The 16,271-nt window shown below is 43.3% G+C and overlaps 1 protein-coding gene across 2 annotated transcripts in view; it reads left to right on the top strand.

The window, feature by feature from the left end:
• Antxr1 (ANTXR cell adhesion molecule 1) overlaps nt 1-16,271 on the top strand; it is a 311,693-nt gene that overhangs the window by 133,173 nt on the left and 162,249 nt on the right. For both annotated transcript variants that reach the window (XM_021262513.2, XM_004849931.3), the window contains exon 13: nt 11,692-11,787. In XM_021262513.2, the coding sequence (XP_021118172.1) occupies nt 11,692-11,787 (96 nt within the window). The remainder of the gene's footprint in view (nt 1-11,691; nt 11,788-16,271) is intronic.

Genomic DNA, 16,271 nt, shown 5'->3' with positions numbered 1-16,271 from the left:
AACAAGAATGTGTGATGAAGATTCCATGTTTCATACCTTCTTCATTCTACATAAAATGATGACCATTCCTACCTCTATGCTTTCGATCACAGTTCATTTTCCCTCTGGAATGCCCTCTCTTCTTTTCACCCATTCAATTTCACTGAGGCCAAAAGGCCCACCAAGTATTGTCTGGACCTGCCCTACGATGTGTCAGTGGCCTCAGCAACCTCTTAAGTTCCCTCTGCTCTAAATACAGACCCTGTGGATTTTTGCATCTTTAGAGCTATGCTGCTCTCTGAGCACCAGTCCAACTTTCTAGCTGGACTGTGCTAACTACTTTCAAGATTAGAACCTGAGAAAAATAAGAACCAAGAGAGACTATGTGGGGGTGCAAATTTCCAATGATGAATGTCATTGTGTTGTATACCTAAAATGTACCAGTGATTAGAATGAATAAACGATAATGCAAAATAGGAAGAAAAGGTCCAAAGGGGGGGGGTGCAGGGGAAGGGAAAGAAGGGAAAGGAAAAATGATGAGAAATGGAAAAAATGGAAATAAAGTCTTTGTAAATAGGGAAGGGTGGAGGGGGTGAAGGGAGGGCTAGGGGTGGGGAAAAGATGGGAACCAAGATGCATTATGTAAAGGTACAATTCCCAATAAGAAATGTAATTGTGTTGTATACCTACAATGTACCAATAAAAGAATTTAATAAAAAAAATAAATAAATAATAAAAATAAATAAATAAATAAATGGAATGCTACCCTAAATATTGTATAGGTAGTAAGAGTTAATTGACAGAGTTTATCTAAATGATATAAACATTTTGAACAATTTTTGATGAAGAGGAAACTTAAATTCCTTTTTTTGAAACATCTATTGTCATGGAATAAGTTTTCTCTCTTTTTTATTTTTTATTATTAATTTAATTGGTACATTTTAGGTATACAATGTAATGACATTCATCATTGGAGATTTGTACCTTTGCATGATGTATCTTGATTCTTATTTTTTCCCCATTGCCTGACCCCCCCTTCACCCCCTCCACCCCTCCCTAGTTACAGAGACTTTGTTTCCATTTTTTCCCTTTCGCATATTTATTCCATTCCCCTTTCCTTTCTCCTCTCCCTCCCATTTCCCCTTCCCTTTCCTAACTTTTCTTCCTATTTCACATTATCTATTATACCATTTGATCCTTATTTGCATTTTCAGCTTCTCGCGCCAGAGAGACTATTTGGGGTTTACACACGTGTGTCCTGTTTGTTTCACTTGAGACTATGGCCTCGATGTGCATCCATTTTGCTATAAATGTCTCTGTTGTTTTCTTAAGAATTCAGAAAGGATCTCACTGAAACATCACACTACTTATGGTTAACAACCCACACCATGAAATGGTTAAATTTTGAAATCCTGAAACAGGCTTTTCCTCAATACATGGCAGAATGTGCTCATGAATAATCTAAATCTATATCCTGTGCACTGTAATCAGTTCAGCTACTGAACATAACTCAAAGAGAGTTAATATGTGCCTTTTATGTATAGTTTATTTTAAATTATAAATTGACATGTTAAAATTGTATATTTGAAATGTACATTCAGTAATTTTGAAATAGGGGATATACTACTATTAGCTGTAGTAACTGTACTGTGTAACAGACCTCAGAAGCCACTGCCATATTTATGCCTCCTGAAATTTTGGATTTTTGAGAAATGTATCCCTATTTCTACCCCCACCTCCAGCCTCTGTTAACCACTGCTATACCCTTTCCCTTTATAAGTACATTTGTTTTATATTCATGGAAAAAAAAAAGATTAGATCCTGATTTTGTTGATCTTTTGGTACCTCTCACTGCTAAGTATGTATCAGAAATTCAATAGAAAATTATTTATTTGTTTCTTAATAACCTATTATGCAGTTCAAAGCCATTATTTTAAGGAAATGACCACCCTGCTCACCCTTGGTAAGCATCTACCTGTAAGAGACACCATCCCCAAACCCACCTTTCCAAGTTCATAATCTAAAGCAATAGCCAATAGTATGTGCTAGTTAATGTTTATTTATCAGTTATAGGTAGCCATGATGTTAACAATTCAGGGATGGTCAACAAGACCAAATGAGCATATACTGTACATTAAACCGAAAACTATGTTAAAAGACATTAGAAAAAATAACCATGGCAAGTGGAACAAAAAACTGAAAACAGGAAATTAGCCTTTCTCTTCCAGCATCATAATATTTGAACATTGCTAAGTAACCTCCATAATCCTATTTCAATGACCTACTCATAAGAACCATGGCATTCTGTGCACTAACAAGCGCCATCTTGTCTGCGCTATTTTCTAAAAACTGGTTCTGATTAACAAGTCCTATGCATTTTCTGGAAAGAAAGAAAAGTGCTAAATGAATCCAAGATTTACTTTTTATCACCCTCACCATTGAAAGTGACATGAAATGTCATTACTGGGTCAGGGTGACAAGAGTACCAAATGATGCTGAAAAACCCTGATATAAGAGTACCCTTATGTGATAAGGCCATAAAGCTTGAGTTTGCATAGCCACATACAAATGATGGCTGATCTAAGGCTTTCTGATATTATTCTTGTAACATATCAAGTAATGAGATTTATAGAAAACTAGAATTTACACATCGAAATGATTTCTGCTACTTTAAAGTATTTACCTTGGAAAGTCTCATTATGCTTTCTCCATCAGCACTGTCACTGTTCCAACTATTTTCTGAACTCTTCCACTGGAATTGTCATGACTTCGAAGGCACAGTATTTGAATATCCCCAGTAGAGAAACAGAGGAACATTATCACCATTTGATCTTTAAAAACCAGAAAGCTGTGGGAACAGGGTCTGGTGAATGGTGGGTTATCAAGTTGGAAATCTCCTCAGTAAAAACCATGACTAAGAAGTGATACAATTTTCTTTCTTTTTGTGACCTGTAAATTGACTTTGCAAATAGTTCCAAAAAGTGTTTCAGAATTTTTTTTGCGCAATGACTGCATTACTGGAGGGAGTCTCCAACCTCCAAGCCACCCATGCTGAGGGACTTCATTTGATGTAACAGTTCTGTTAGGTCATGACATGAACAGCACCATTACTTTACAGCCAGGATTTTTAGGAAGAGTTCTACAAAAGCTGAGCTCATTTGCACCTAACAGATTTTCTATACAGCCCGCTTGCGTTGAAGAATGTAATATCTTTAGTGTTTATCCATTTTATTGCCATTTCTTACCTTTCAGAGAGAATCATAATGTTTGTGTTACCTGATCAATGCTTGATTGGCTTTGATGAGATATTAAGTTTACCTTTGGAAAATCCACTTAAATTTTCCTTTCTTTGACACTAGGATAGTGATCTTATGGACTTGGGTCTCTCAAATATTTAACCTAGAACCTCCCACTAAACACCATAGCTGTAGTCACAATTATCATGAGCTTATTCACAGGAATCATTTACCTGGACCAAGCCTGGACACATCACTGGGAATTTGGCTTGGGTGCAGAAGCAAGAAGAGAATGGGAGGGCTGGGGATTTAGCTCCATGGTTCCAGCACCTGCCTTGCAAGCACAAGTTCCCAAGTTCAATCCCCGATACCAAAAAAAAAAAAAAAGGAGAGAGAATGGGAAAAGGAGTCACATGAATTGAAGAATGGCCATATGCAGGAATATTTACATGCCTTATCACTTGCAATCACACAATCAATCCTAAGAAGTAGGATTGTCTCAGTTTCACCTATGTAGATGTATTAATGAGCTCTTTGTCACTGTGACACAATACCTAAGAAAATCAACTTAAACAAGGAAAGACATTTTGCCTTATGGTTTCAGAGATTTCAGTCCATGGTTTAGCTGGATCCATTGTTTACCTCCTGCCTGAGGTAAAGCAGAAAGAACATCATGGCAGTGAGAATATGTGCTAGAGGAGGCTGCTCACCTCTTGGTACCCAAGAGAAAGGTGGGGGGAGACACATTTGGGGGCAAAATACATATTTCACAGGCACACCCCTTGTGACCCACCTCTTCCAACTAGATCCCACCTCCTAAGGGCTCCACCACTTCTCAGTAAGGACCACCAGCTGGGGTCCAGTCCTTCAGCATATGAGCCTCTGGGTTGTAGTCAAACTATAACAGCAGAGAAAAGGAAATTAAAAGAGATTGACTAATTTGTCCAAAGCCCACTTATTCATTAGTGCAAGTGTTAGGATTTGGATTTTTTCTGGTTCTAAAGCCCAGGTTCTTTGCAGTGAGGTTAGTATAACTATTTCTAGTGAGGGAAGCATGAAGAAGGAGCAGCCTCTGGCAACATTGACTCCAGTGCCATTTCTGCAGCCCACTCCCTGGAGCAGCATGAGCCTGCTAAATTCTCATTTCCCTTAATCTATTGTTTAAATAGCTATTTATTAAACCAGTCTATGTTTCAAACACTATACTATGGCTGAAAGGTCAAGGATGAATGAAGCAGATATATGTCCTCCATGGGCTTACAGTTAGTAGAAGAGATAACATATTGATATGATTTCCATAAAATATTAGATTTGCTAAGGTAGAGATATAATTAGGATAAAATAAGAGCACAAACTCAGTGGTGATATTTACTGATCTGTGTTCCCCACTCAGCTACAAGGTCTGTGATTACAGAAACCACCTCCATCCATCCATTTTGCCATTGTTCCCCAGTGGAACTAGCACATAGTTAAGTGTTCAGTAAATGTTAAGTATAAATGAGTCCATTGCTACCTGAGCTAGGACATGAAAAATGAAAAACAGTTATCCAAGCAATGAAACTTAGAAGAAGTTTTTCATGAAGAAGAACATAAGAGAAGAGCAAGGTATATACAGGAAACTTTGCCTTTTAGTTTTATCAAAGCACAAAGTATAAAGAGGAAGGTGGCAAAGAGCAAGTTAGAGAAATAAGAGATATCTTGTGTGAGCTGAGGACCAAAATCTTAGTAGGTCCATCAATACATTCTAGGATTTGATGGACTCTCTGAAATTGTCATGAAAAGTTTTTGAGCTTGTGTGTAAATATAAATGTGTACTTCTCTGATAAACGGGGTGCATCATTTTCACCAAATTTTCAAATGGTAAGAACTTTTCTAGACAAGGAAGAGCTATTAGAGAGCTAATGGGGCAATAAAGTTGCCAGAATGACATATGAGATGAGTGACTGCAACTGCAGGATAGAGGGTGGAACCCTGGTGATAAGACTGGGGTGGAGGAACTAGCAAAGAAATCCTGCAAAGGCGCCGGGAAGAAATAATGAAATTCTAAACTTGACCCCTGTATTGGGGACAGAATAGACAGAGGCAGACTAAAAAGTATTTAGGTCAGGGGAGCAGGATCTACTGATGAAGGGTGTGATGTTGGAGAAGGGAGAGAGCAGAAAGAGAAAAAGAAAGCTCAGATTAATTTCCAGGTTTCCAACTGAGAGCGATAAGCAGTCTCTTGAAACAAGAGAACAAGCAGGTTTGAAGGAGGAAAACTCCACTTGAACTATTGAGTTTCAGGCATCAGTAAGACTTAGAATAGGGAAAGATCTAAGCCAGAGATAGATTTAAGTCATCAATATCTCGATGAGCATTTAAACTATGGACAGAAATGAGACAGTCCACGGAGAGTGTTAGAAAAAAGTAGGAATGGATCCATGAGTTACACGATATTGTAGATGTACTTAGTGCCACAGGATGAAAATTGTTAAAATGGCAGGTAGGTAGATATGTACATAGATAGATTGCCACAATTTTTTAAAGTAGAAGAGTTTAAAATGGGGGGGGGGGGTCCCTAGGGCATTCTGACACTTAAGGGGCTGGGTAGCAAGAAAATAGAATTCCAATAAAATCCAGGGTGGGGTGAGTGGATAAGTTAGATAGTTGCTCAGGTAGCTTCCAGAAATAACAGTCAGAATATATAAGCTCTGGGAGAGAAAGAATTTTGGTCTCCAAGCGTGTCCATCCAGAACTTCTCAGCAGAAATAAAATGACTTAAATTTCATCTTTCAAAATAAAACTTGCCCATGCTCTGCCAGTTTTGCCCGGGCATGAAACAGAGCTCAGAGCAGCTGCTTCAGGTGGTTCTAAATTCCACATTCAGAGAATGTCACGCCTACTAAGCACCAGTCTTGGCCCAGAGAGAGGAAGGAGTGAGTGTCCACTCTGCCCAGCCTCGACACACTTCTCACTCTGCCCTCGGGGTCTCCCATTGGAGCAGGGTGAAGCTGACCACGTTCACAGTCCCTGATCTCTCTGGAGGGTCCGTGACCCTCCCACCCAGATTGACTGATGCCACAGATTTCTGTTAAGTCACAATGTGGATAGAACAGAGCTGCCCTGGCAGAAGTTCTCTTTTCCTCAAAGGTTTCCAACAGTGCTGCAGAGACAAGCTCACCTAGTACCAGAGAAAGAGAGGAGGTTAGAAAATAGAAGAAAGAGGCGAGGAGGGCAACCATGGGAGCCTCATGTCATCAGCTGTGTCCCCAGGTGCCCTGAGGAGGGGAGAATCTGGAGAAGCAGTGTTGACAGCTTTCAAACAGAGCTAATGGATCATCAGCTACGTTCCTGTCATATTTTTAGCACAGATTGGCTAATATCCCTTTAATGGGGCAGAATAAACCTTATTACCTAATTCTTTCACGTTAAATGTTTACAAGGCGTCCAACACTGTGAAAGAATCTAAGTGGCTTCAGTAATTCAGTGTGAATACTGAGAATCTGCCCAACCAGGCACAGACCACAAACCTACCTCAAACTCACCCCCACCAGCGAAGGGTTGGATAGCCCCTTTGCTGGTTCACTTGCTGTCAAAACATCATTGTTAAAATTACCAGACCTGTCCTCAGGATATTAAAAGTAAAACATAGTGAGGGAGTCATTGTAGTAGGGGCAATAAAGTGTGCCTCTTTCCTGCTTTGACTGAATAAGCTGAGACATCAGGCCAAAAAATGATATATGAAAGACTCAGTATTGCCTTTATGATTGTATGCTGAAGACTTTGGCTGAGTGTGGCAGCAAATGGGTTGGAAACTGAAACCCAGAATTAAATAGATTTACCAGCCCATCATAGGCATGAAGCCTGGTCATGGAAGAAGACACACAGGTAGGAGCCTGGACACTGGAATTGATTAGCATAAGCTTTAAGGACCTCACTTCAATAGGCTCCTTCAAGGCCCTTCTAAAGCCCCACAGTCCTTCCTGGGAAGAATCTTAGGATTCTTCATTTGTATTTTTACATTCTCTTTCTTAAAGCGCCCCACAACCACCACCAAATTGTGGGAGCAGCAGTTACCCTTATTTACTGAAGGAGTGAAAAAGAAGAGACAAGCCTGGAGTCACTCCTACCCCGTGCCTCAACATGGAAGAAAACATCAAGAGTGGGGAAGAAATATTCCCTTTTTAACTGACAGTTTCTAGACCTTCCAGGAGGACACTTTATTGGCTACACCCATGCCATGGGCATTAGGCAGAATCCAAGTGCAAGCCCAACTTCGAGACAAAGGATTTCACAAAATTTCTTTATGTTGAACTCCCCCCAGTTGCTTCCTAATTCTTCTCCATTTACTCCTCCTTCCTTTACTATAGCAACCCTCAAAACAAAACAGAAAAGAACAGCAATGTCTGATTTGATATTGTCCAGAGGCCTGGCTGTCTCCTATCATATTGCCAACAAGCCCTGACATGATTCCTCACCCCATCCCAGATCATGTGTCAGAAATCCAGACTCCTGAGATGCCACCAACCAAGTAAAAGAAACTTTCATTATTCAAGTTTCCAACTCTATACCACTGAGAACAGTGCTCTCCTTGTCTTAGAAGAGATGTCCTCATTTCATGAGCTGGGAACAGAAGGAATTAAAGAAAGCCAGGATGCAGGGACTTGGCCATTCAAGCCAGAAGCCTTCAGGGAATGTCATCCCTGATAACAAATGCCTGGAGGAAGGAGCAGGGCTGAACCATCCTGCCCTCAAATTTCATATTAGCTGTCTGCATGATTAATAGGAGGCCTCTGTGTGAGCACATTATACTTCAGCACTTGACAGGGGAAGAAGGCTTAAAATTATTCATTGAGCCAGATGGACCGCTGCAGCCACCTTCTTAGCTCCCCTTGGTGGGAGACAGAAGCTGTACTCCTCGAGCTGCTTGCATGGCCTCTCACAGCTGGGAACCCACCTCCTCTCCACACATACTGTGCTCTCACCACTTGGGCCTTCCCTACCACACCCCCACCCCATACCTTCACAACCCCAGAGCTTTGCCCTGCCTTTCTGGGCAGGAATGCCAACCTCTCCTTGCCCCTGCAGAGCCAAGTGCCACCTCCTCCCTGAAGTACTGGTTCCCAGGAATGTTTCTCGCCAGCACTTGGCTACCTGCTAAGAGCAACAGCCTGTTGTTTAACCCCGGGAGCCAAATTGACCGTAAGGAAGTTCTGGCTTCTCCATGAGATTTGGGCAGGTTTTCTACCTTCCTTGCCTCATGTCCATAAGATAGAAAAGATAAAATACTGAATTTATGAGGTTGTTAATGATAATTAAATAAGCTAGCCTATGGAAAGTATGTTACTATATAGAAAAAATAGTGCTTACATACAGTAAGTGCTCAATAAATATTAACTATGCTAATATCAAGTATATAATTCATCATCAGTATCATTGTCATCAGAATCTAAGCTTTTTTAAAAAGAGAGTGTTTCTTTATTAAAGGCCCTGGTCTACAGCTGTTGAATTACACACACTCCCCTGCATTGTGGCTAATTTGTTTAAACATCCCCCTCAGCAGACCATGAGCATCTTGGATCTATCTAAGTGGTTCTATATTCCTGGAGTCTGCTCAGTGAAACTGGAGTGAGACTCCTGGAGTCTGGAGTGAGACTCAGTCTGCTCAATCTCTCTTATTAAGAGAAACTCTTAATAAATGTTTGCTGAATGAATAAATGAAGGCACTTCTGAGATTGTATGTATGTATTTCATAAAACATTAGCTTCGGGTCTATATTTACTGAAATAAGTTCGTGGCTTTTGTTTGACTGTGACCCTTCTTTACTGGGTATATAATGCTTTCTGGAAGAGCTTGGAAACCAGGAAACTGGGCCTTGCATGTGGGGCTTTGTCTCTGGGTTGTCACCAGAGCACAATAAAGTTGTTGCTCCTGTGTGTTTCACCCTCCAGGGCCTCCTTCCCTGCACCTTCTCTTCCTAAGCCTGGCACTTCCTCCTCCACCACAGCCAGGCACAGCCATGGCTGCTAAGGGGAAGAGCAAACATGTTTGGAGAAAAGTTGCCCATTGCTTTGCCCAAATCCAGGAAGTTGTCTTACCCACTGTGGGCCTGCTCCTTTTGCTTCACAAGATACCTTCTCCTTCTTCCGTGAGGATCCTAAAACATGTCCATACTGTTTGGCAGCCCTTGTGCTTCACTTTACCTCTCTGAAATGAAAAATTGGGGGAGAGGAGAATGAGTGTAATGTAGATATCTGTGGTGGGTAGCCAAAAGGCTGCTGTCCTATGAACCTCTCAGTGACCGAAACCACTTTCTCCAAGTGCAGAAGACTGACGATCTCAAATGCTCCCCACTCTTGTTGTTGTGAGGAAATAGAGGGAATGTGAGTTACAGCTCAGTGTTTGGTAAAATAGCTTACGTTGATTGCCCAGCCATCTCTACTTCCACCCTGTACCTCATTTTAATCTCCCTCCCTCCTCCATGTTATAGACTTAGAACATAGAGATGAGAGTTGGAGAGGGCTATACTTGACTAATGAAAGTTTGGGAAACACATGTGATTTCTTATTGTCACCACTGAGAGAATGGCTTTGTGCCATCACTCATGTGAATGAATGTGTTGTAGGTCCAGGGTGTCCCCTCCGCCCTGGCCAAGCCCACCGCCAGCCCTGTGCACTCTCCACCCTCTATCTCGGGCTGCCCAGCCCTGCACCTGCATTTGGGGGCTGCATCCCCCTTGGGAGTCATCTGGCATTCTCAAGCCTTAGCTTCTTGTTTGGGGCCAGGAGTGTTTAGTTCCCTGGCTTTTGGGTCAAAGGCATTCCAGGGAGTTCCAAGGAGTAAGAACTGCCTTTAAAGTGCTTCCAGTAGCCCTTGCTGAGCTCTCGGAATGAGAGTGAGTCACATCCCAGCTCTGCCACTGACCTGCTGTATTCACTGGACAGGCCACCCAGTCTCCTTCTATAGGGGTGGTGGGGCAGGGAGGGTGTGCACAAGAACCTGGTGTTTCTTGGTCTGTCTGTGGTCCTGACAGCGCTGGTCTGTCAGTGGTCTTCTTGACAACACTGAAGATCGTGAATGTCATTTACAGAGGGTCACAAGGTTTGTTCCACTCGAGCCACCCCACCTGTGAACCCCAGAGATCCCCTGACCTGGATAAGAATGCCTGGGCCCCAGGATACACCCCAAGGGGAGCCCCACTTGGAAATTTTTAAAGAACAACTTCAATAGTTTATTTTCTCATTATGAAATGCTAAAAGAGACACATATTTTTTAAAAAGAAGTAAATTACCATAACACACTCCCAGTGTTAGTATTTTAGTAAATATCAGTAAACTATCAGTAAAAAATTCTAGTAAATATCAGAGAAGCCATTTTTCTGCCCTCTCATGCCACATATATACAGAATCACTCATTACACCAGGAATGCTTTCCCCTGTCATTTAAATATAATTTGACAACATAATGTCAACATAACAATTAATTGCATGATGATTCCATTACACATTATTTAGCCTTCCCTAATTGTTGAACATTTATGTTGTTTTCCTTGTTTATTAGCATCATTAACTGTGTGAACAGCCTTAATTATTTTCTTGAGCTAAAAGTGCAACTGCCGGTTTTACACAAAAGGGGGCTTTTGATACCCATAGCAGTGTGCTCCCCAAGCCCTTCAGAAAGCTGTGCCTGTCCATGCTCTCAGTAACAGGGAAGGAGAGAGGGTGGTGGATGCTTAAACCATTGTTCTCAAATGGTTTCCTTCAACCAGCATGCATAGATTGCTGATACCGAGCAAGACTTCAGTTTGCTAAAATTTAACAACCCATCTCAGGTCACAGCAACCATGTCTGTTTTCAGGGCTGGCCTAGGCATGCTTGGAAGTGGGTAAAATTGGTCTTGGGTGCCTCCCTTCCTGGCGCGCGCACAGCAACTTGAGCTGACTGTTATGCTGACTCAGCCACCCCACCCTCCCCTCTCAGGTTCAGAAGCAGTGGTCCCCCCCTACCCTGGGATTCTGCTAGGGCTTTCAGCTTTCCAGCCATAGTCCAGGAGTCTGTTACAAGCACCCTAGGGGGCATGGGTCCGGGGAGCAGGCTGAATCCTGAGTAGGATTCTCCCAGAATCTGCCCAGGTTTGGGATGTAACATCCAGCCCAGTGAGCTGGGGAGGTTGTCACCAGGTGGGAGGCAAAGCACCAGGGCAGAGGGACAGTAGCCTGCCATCTCAGTGCCTGCTCTCTGCCTCCTGGAGGAGAAGTCCTTCAGAACTGTGCTCAAAGGGAAGAACTGCCCCTCCCTGAAAAAGCAAATCCGTTCCCCTTGAAAACCGACTAGACAGAGTTTAGGGGGCCATTAACCCAGTGTGAAGGACAGACTTTAAACCATGCATTTGGCAAACTGATCTTCTCTGGCCTGGCTATTGCTGAGAGTTTGGGGAGGGAAGATCCTGTATGGTCCATTCACTGCTGCTGCTGACCACCTCTCTCTCCGCCCCACAGTCAGATGGCTCCATCCTGGCAATCGCCCTGCTGATCCTGTTCCTCCTCCTGGCCCTGGCACTACTCTGGTGGTTCTGGCCCCTCTGCTGCACCGTGGTAAGTGCCCCAACCCTGGGATATGTAAGGGAAGTGGGACATGAAGTTTCTAGGACCATCAATAAGGAGAGAAGGACCAAGAATCGTAAAGGACAAATTTTGCATTTTTTTTACAATTTATACAAAATTGGCATACACTAGCATTGGTCACTGGGACTGTGAGTCATTAGCAGCATTTATCAGGATGTGAAGTTGCATGTAAACACCCTTTTGGGAAAGGCACCTTGGCCAGGTCTGATGCTTAGGAAGATTCATAGCATCTACAGGGTGTCGCAGAAGATGAGTGTTACTCAACATGTAATAAATATACAGTACATGCATGTACACACACACACACACACACACACACACACTTGTTGAGTTGCCCTGACTGGGCAACTGAGCTGATACCCTTCTAAGGCCACCTTAGTCACTTTCTTCATGGCTAGGAAAAATGCCCAATGCTGGCAATTTAAAGAATAAGTTATTTTGGCTCACAGTCACACTCTGTGGTTGCATGGTGGAAGGGCATAATAGGGAGGTAAACTGCTCAGGTCATGGCAGCTAGGAAGCAAAGAGAGATGGGGTGGAGGCATCCCCTCCCAGGTGACACCCCCAGGAACCCGTCTCAGACTAGGCCTCTGGTCCCTAACAGCAAGTCATCTGTACAGATCCCACAATTCAATCACCTTCCACAAGCCCAGCCTGTGAGCACACCAGGCTCTGGGGGACATTCCAGATCCAACACCACCTGGTCTGGCCACCAGAGGGAGTACCTCAGGCCTCGCTTGACAATAAAGAGACGCGCCTTTATTTCATTATTTTTAGCTAACATTTACAGGACACACCTTCAGTGTGCCTACCACTGGTCGAAGCACTTTGGCTACAAGATCAATAAGAACCTGCCTCCTTCACAGCTCTCTCATCTGAATCACCACATCACTCCAGCCAGTGTCCCCCAGGCAGCTTGGGGACCTGGAATAACCTGCCCTCTCCCCTACTGACAATCTGCTATGCCCAGGTTGTCAGTTTCTATTCCTCAGCTGCTAGACTGCAAAAGCCCTGAATAAAGCAATATCCAAACACAGAATAATGCATTAGCTCTGATATGTCTAGTTCTAGCCTGTGCCCTGCCTTCATGTGAACCCAACTGTGCCCCCATAAAACCCAGTGAGTTTGAAGTGCCCACTGCTCAGCTGCCGTGGCATTTTCTCTTCCCCATGCCTTCGTTCTTTCAGAGAGGGGCTGGCAGGAGAAATAGACAGTGAGCCTCTCTGGGACAGGGGCTTGTCTTTATTTTATCTCGGAGCACCAGCATTTAGCACATAGGCAAGGGACACAGGTCTGTGTGTGGAGCTGAACTGAAATGAGACCACAGACACATAGAGCCCTGGAGTTGAAAGGGAGGGAGAGATGGCTTTGAATGACATTTTAAAGAGGTGGCAAATGAATGAGATGAGCACCCCAGCCAGGATGAGAACCATGTGGCAGAAACTTCTGCAAAGAGATGACTTGAGACAGACAGGAACGCATGTGTACAGGGATAGACCCAGAAGAGGCACAAGTCTTGAGTCAATCAGTAGCATCCACCAGACAAATTTTACCAACATGTTAAACAGATTCCTGCTACAGCTGCCCCATTGTAGTTTTAAGTACTTAAGGCTACACAACCAGTTTATTTTGAAGATAAAAAAAATCCCCATGAGGGGCTGGGGATTTAGCTCAGTGGTTCTGGTGCCTGTCTTGCAAGCGCAAGGTCCCGAGTTCAATCCCCAGTACCAAAAACAAACACAAAAATCCCCATGAGTCAATGAGAATGGAGATTCAAAAACAAGCACATTTTCAAATTCAGAATTTTAAAGGGAAAAGAAACACTTTGCAGTGGGCTCTTAAAGAAGAGGTTGGGGAGGGCTGGTGGCAGCAGGCCGTGAACACAAGAACATCTAATGTAGTGTTGCTCACCTAGGCCCTTGGATTATTAACAGTTACCTCTGGGTGGAGACAGCTAGAAAAATAGTACAGCCAAGCAGTGTTCTACCAAATACTAGCTGTGTGACCTTGAGCAAGTTACTTAACCCCTTTGTGCCTCAGTTTCTTCACTGGTATAATGAGGACAATAAGAGCCCTGACCTCACAGGTTAGATGATAAAGATTAAAGGAATGTATAAAAAACATTTTACTGTCATAGGAATTTATTACTGCACTTTATGGCATTCGGGATATATTACTAGGAAATGTTTCTCAAAATAAATCTTTCATTATTGGAAGTCCCACCACCCAAGGCCAGTTTTGCAATATTCAAAATATTTTTCAATGAATTTATCTGGTTAAGTTCCTGTTGTTTTGGAAGGCAGCCAAAGTGTCTTAATGTGGTCTGATTTTGTAAGGCGCAAAGGATTTCTTTATGAGAGAAGATCCTGGAGATGAATTTTCCTGTTCATGATGTCAATAAAAAACAGCCCCCACTCCCTGTTTTGAAAAGCTGGCCCAGGCTCTGGTACTTGATGTGCCTCACTTGATCACTCGCTTCCTTGTGATGAGTGATGATGCTCTCAGGGACAGGATAAGTCTTGTGCCTTCTAAACAGAAATATCAACAAGGAGGAAAAACATGAGCCTCCAGGGAGGCCCCATTCCGAGGATTACAGAAAGTTTCCCTCAGTGACAGCACCCTTCACCACAGCCCTCTAACAGAGCATGTTTTTGTAAACAGTGGTTCCCAAATCTCCCTCTGTCACTCTCCTGCCCCTTCCCCCAAGTATAGGTGATGCCCCATGACCTGATGCCAAAGCTGCATTGTAGTGGGGGGCACAAAAAAAAGCCAGAAAGACCTGCAAATGTGTGCTCTGTGAAGCCTGTCTCTGCTCCTGCTGCAATGTTTCCTCCAGGGGTCAAGCTCAAACCCTAACAACCTGCAAGGCCCCCACACCAGCTGAGCTAAATGTAAACATTAAGCTTTTGATGGCTGAGTATCTGAGAGGTGGGCAGGAAGCCCTGGAGGGTGGCTGGGTAGCAGAGCAGGGAACCAGGAGCCCATTTACTAACTATAAAGAACACTTTTATAAAGCATGGCCAGACTTCACATGGTGGTTCCTATGAAGCCGACCCTGTCCCTTGTCATCTTTTTCTTCCTGCTGGTCCTGTCTGCAAGAAGTCTGAGGGGTGAAGGATGATTCCCCATTGCATTTTGCCTTTCTTAAAGAACGTCACTCTGATTTCTCCTTCAGGCTACTTGCTTTGCCCTCCCCTTCCTCTCAGCAGCAAGTCTGTTGGCAGGGCGCTCACTGTGCACATCCTCCTCATTCACTCCTCCACTGCACCCTGGCCTTTGCTAGTATTTCTCTAGTCCCTCTCCTGCAAGCCTCAATGCCCTAGCCAGTGGCCCCTGCTCATTTCTTGTCACACTTTACCTCCTTCCACAGTAGGCACTGTTCACCTCTCTCCTTTGAACCTTCTTCTCAGCTCGTTTCTACTGACTCTTCTACATCTCTGTTCACTTTTTCCCCTCTTTGTGACCTTGTCTGCCTCTACTTGCTCTTCATTCTCCAGGATTGTCTTTGATCCTTTTCTCTATACATGATCCCTGGCCAGTATCACAGATTCTCATGACTTCAGCTACTCAGTGCATCCACTCATCTCTGGCCATGGCTCCCAAAGACCAGGCCACATTCTAGGAGCCTGGTAGACATCTGAAATGCAAGCACCCCGCGTCAACATGTGCATGAGTAAACTCAGCACAATGTCCCCTAAACTGTGCTTTATCAGTGGATGTGCCACTGCACTCCAAGCTGCCCAAACTAGAGACTGTGGGTGTCTGATGCCTTCTTCTGTCTGTCGTGCCTTGCCTCATCTCACTGCAGTCTGTCTTCAGTGCACCCTCTCCTCTCACACCTCAACTTACCCATCACACCCACCCATGCCCTCTATTCCAGAACAAGCACAACGCCTGGCTCTCAGCAAGCCCTTTAATAAATAGTTGTGGACTGAATGAGTGAGTGAGTGAATGAGTGAATGAGTGAATGAATGAATAATTTCCATTACCTTAGTCTAGGGTTCTCCCCCTTGAGCTACCATAATATCTTTCTGACTGTTCTTTTACTCTTTCTCAGCAGCAGTAGATTTTTCTTTACAACAAAAAAAAATAGCATTCAGAATATTTATCATACTTGCTCCCCTGCCCAAAAACCTTCTTCCTTCCTTTCTTTCTTTTTAGCTTTATTTTTCTTCTCATTGGGAATTGTTAACTTTATATAATGCGTCTTGGTTCTTATTTTTTCCCCATCCCTTGCCCTCCCTTCATGCCCTCCACCCTTCCCTATTTACAAAGACTTTATTTCCATTTTTTCCATTTCTCATCATTTTTTCCTTTCCCTTCTTTTCTTTCCCCTGCCCCTCCCACTACCCCTACCCCTTTGGACCTTTTCTTCCTAGTTTACATTATCGATTATTCATTCTAATCATTGGTACATTTTAGGTATACAATATAATGACATTCATCATTGGAAA

Source organism: Heterocephalus glaber, unplaced genomic scaffold (genome assembly GCF_053883595.1).
Source record: "Heterocephalus glaber isolate CG9 unplaced genomic scaffold, H.glaber_assembly_v1.0 deba00001457, whole genome shotgun sequence".
NCBI lineage: Eukaryota > Metazoa > Chordata > Mammalia > Rodentia > Bathyergidae > Heterocephalus > Heterocephalus glaber.
The sequence above is the reverse complement of the archived record's forward strand: the minus strand, read 5'-3'. Positions and strand labels throughout refer to the sequence as shown.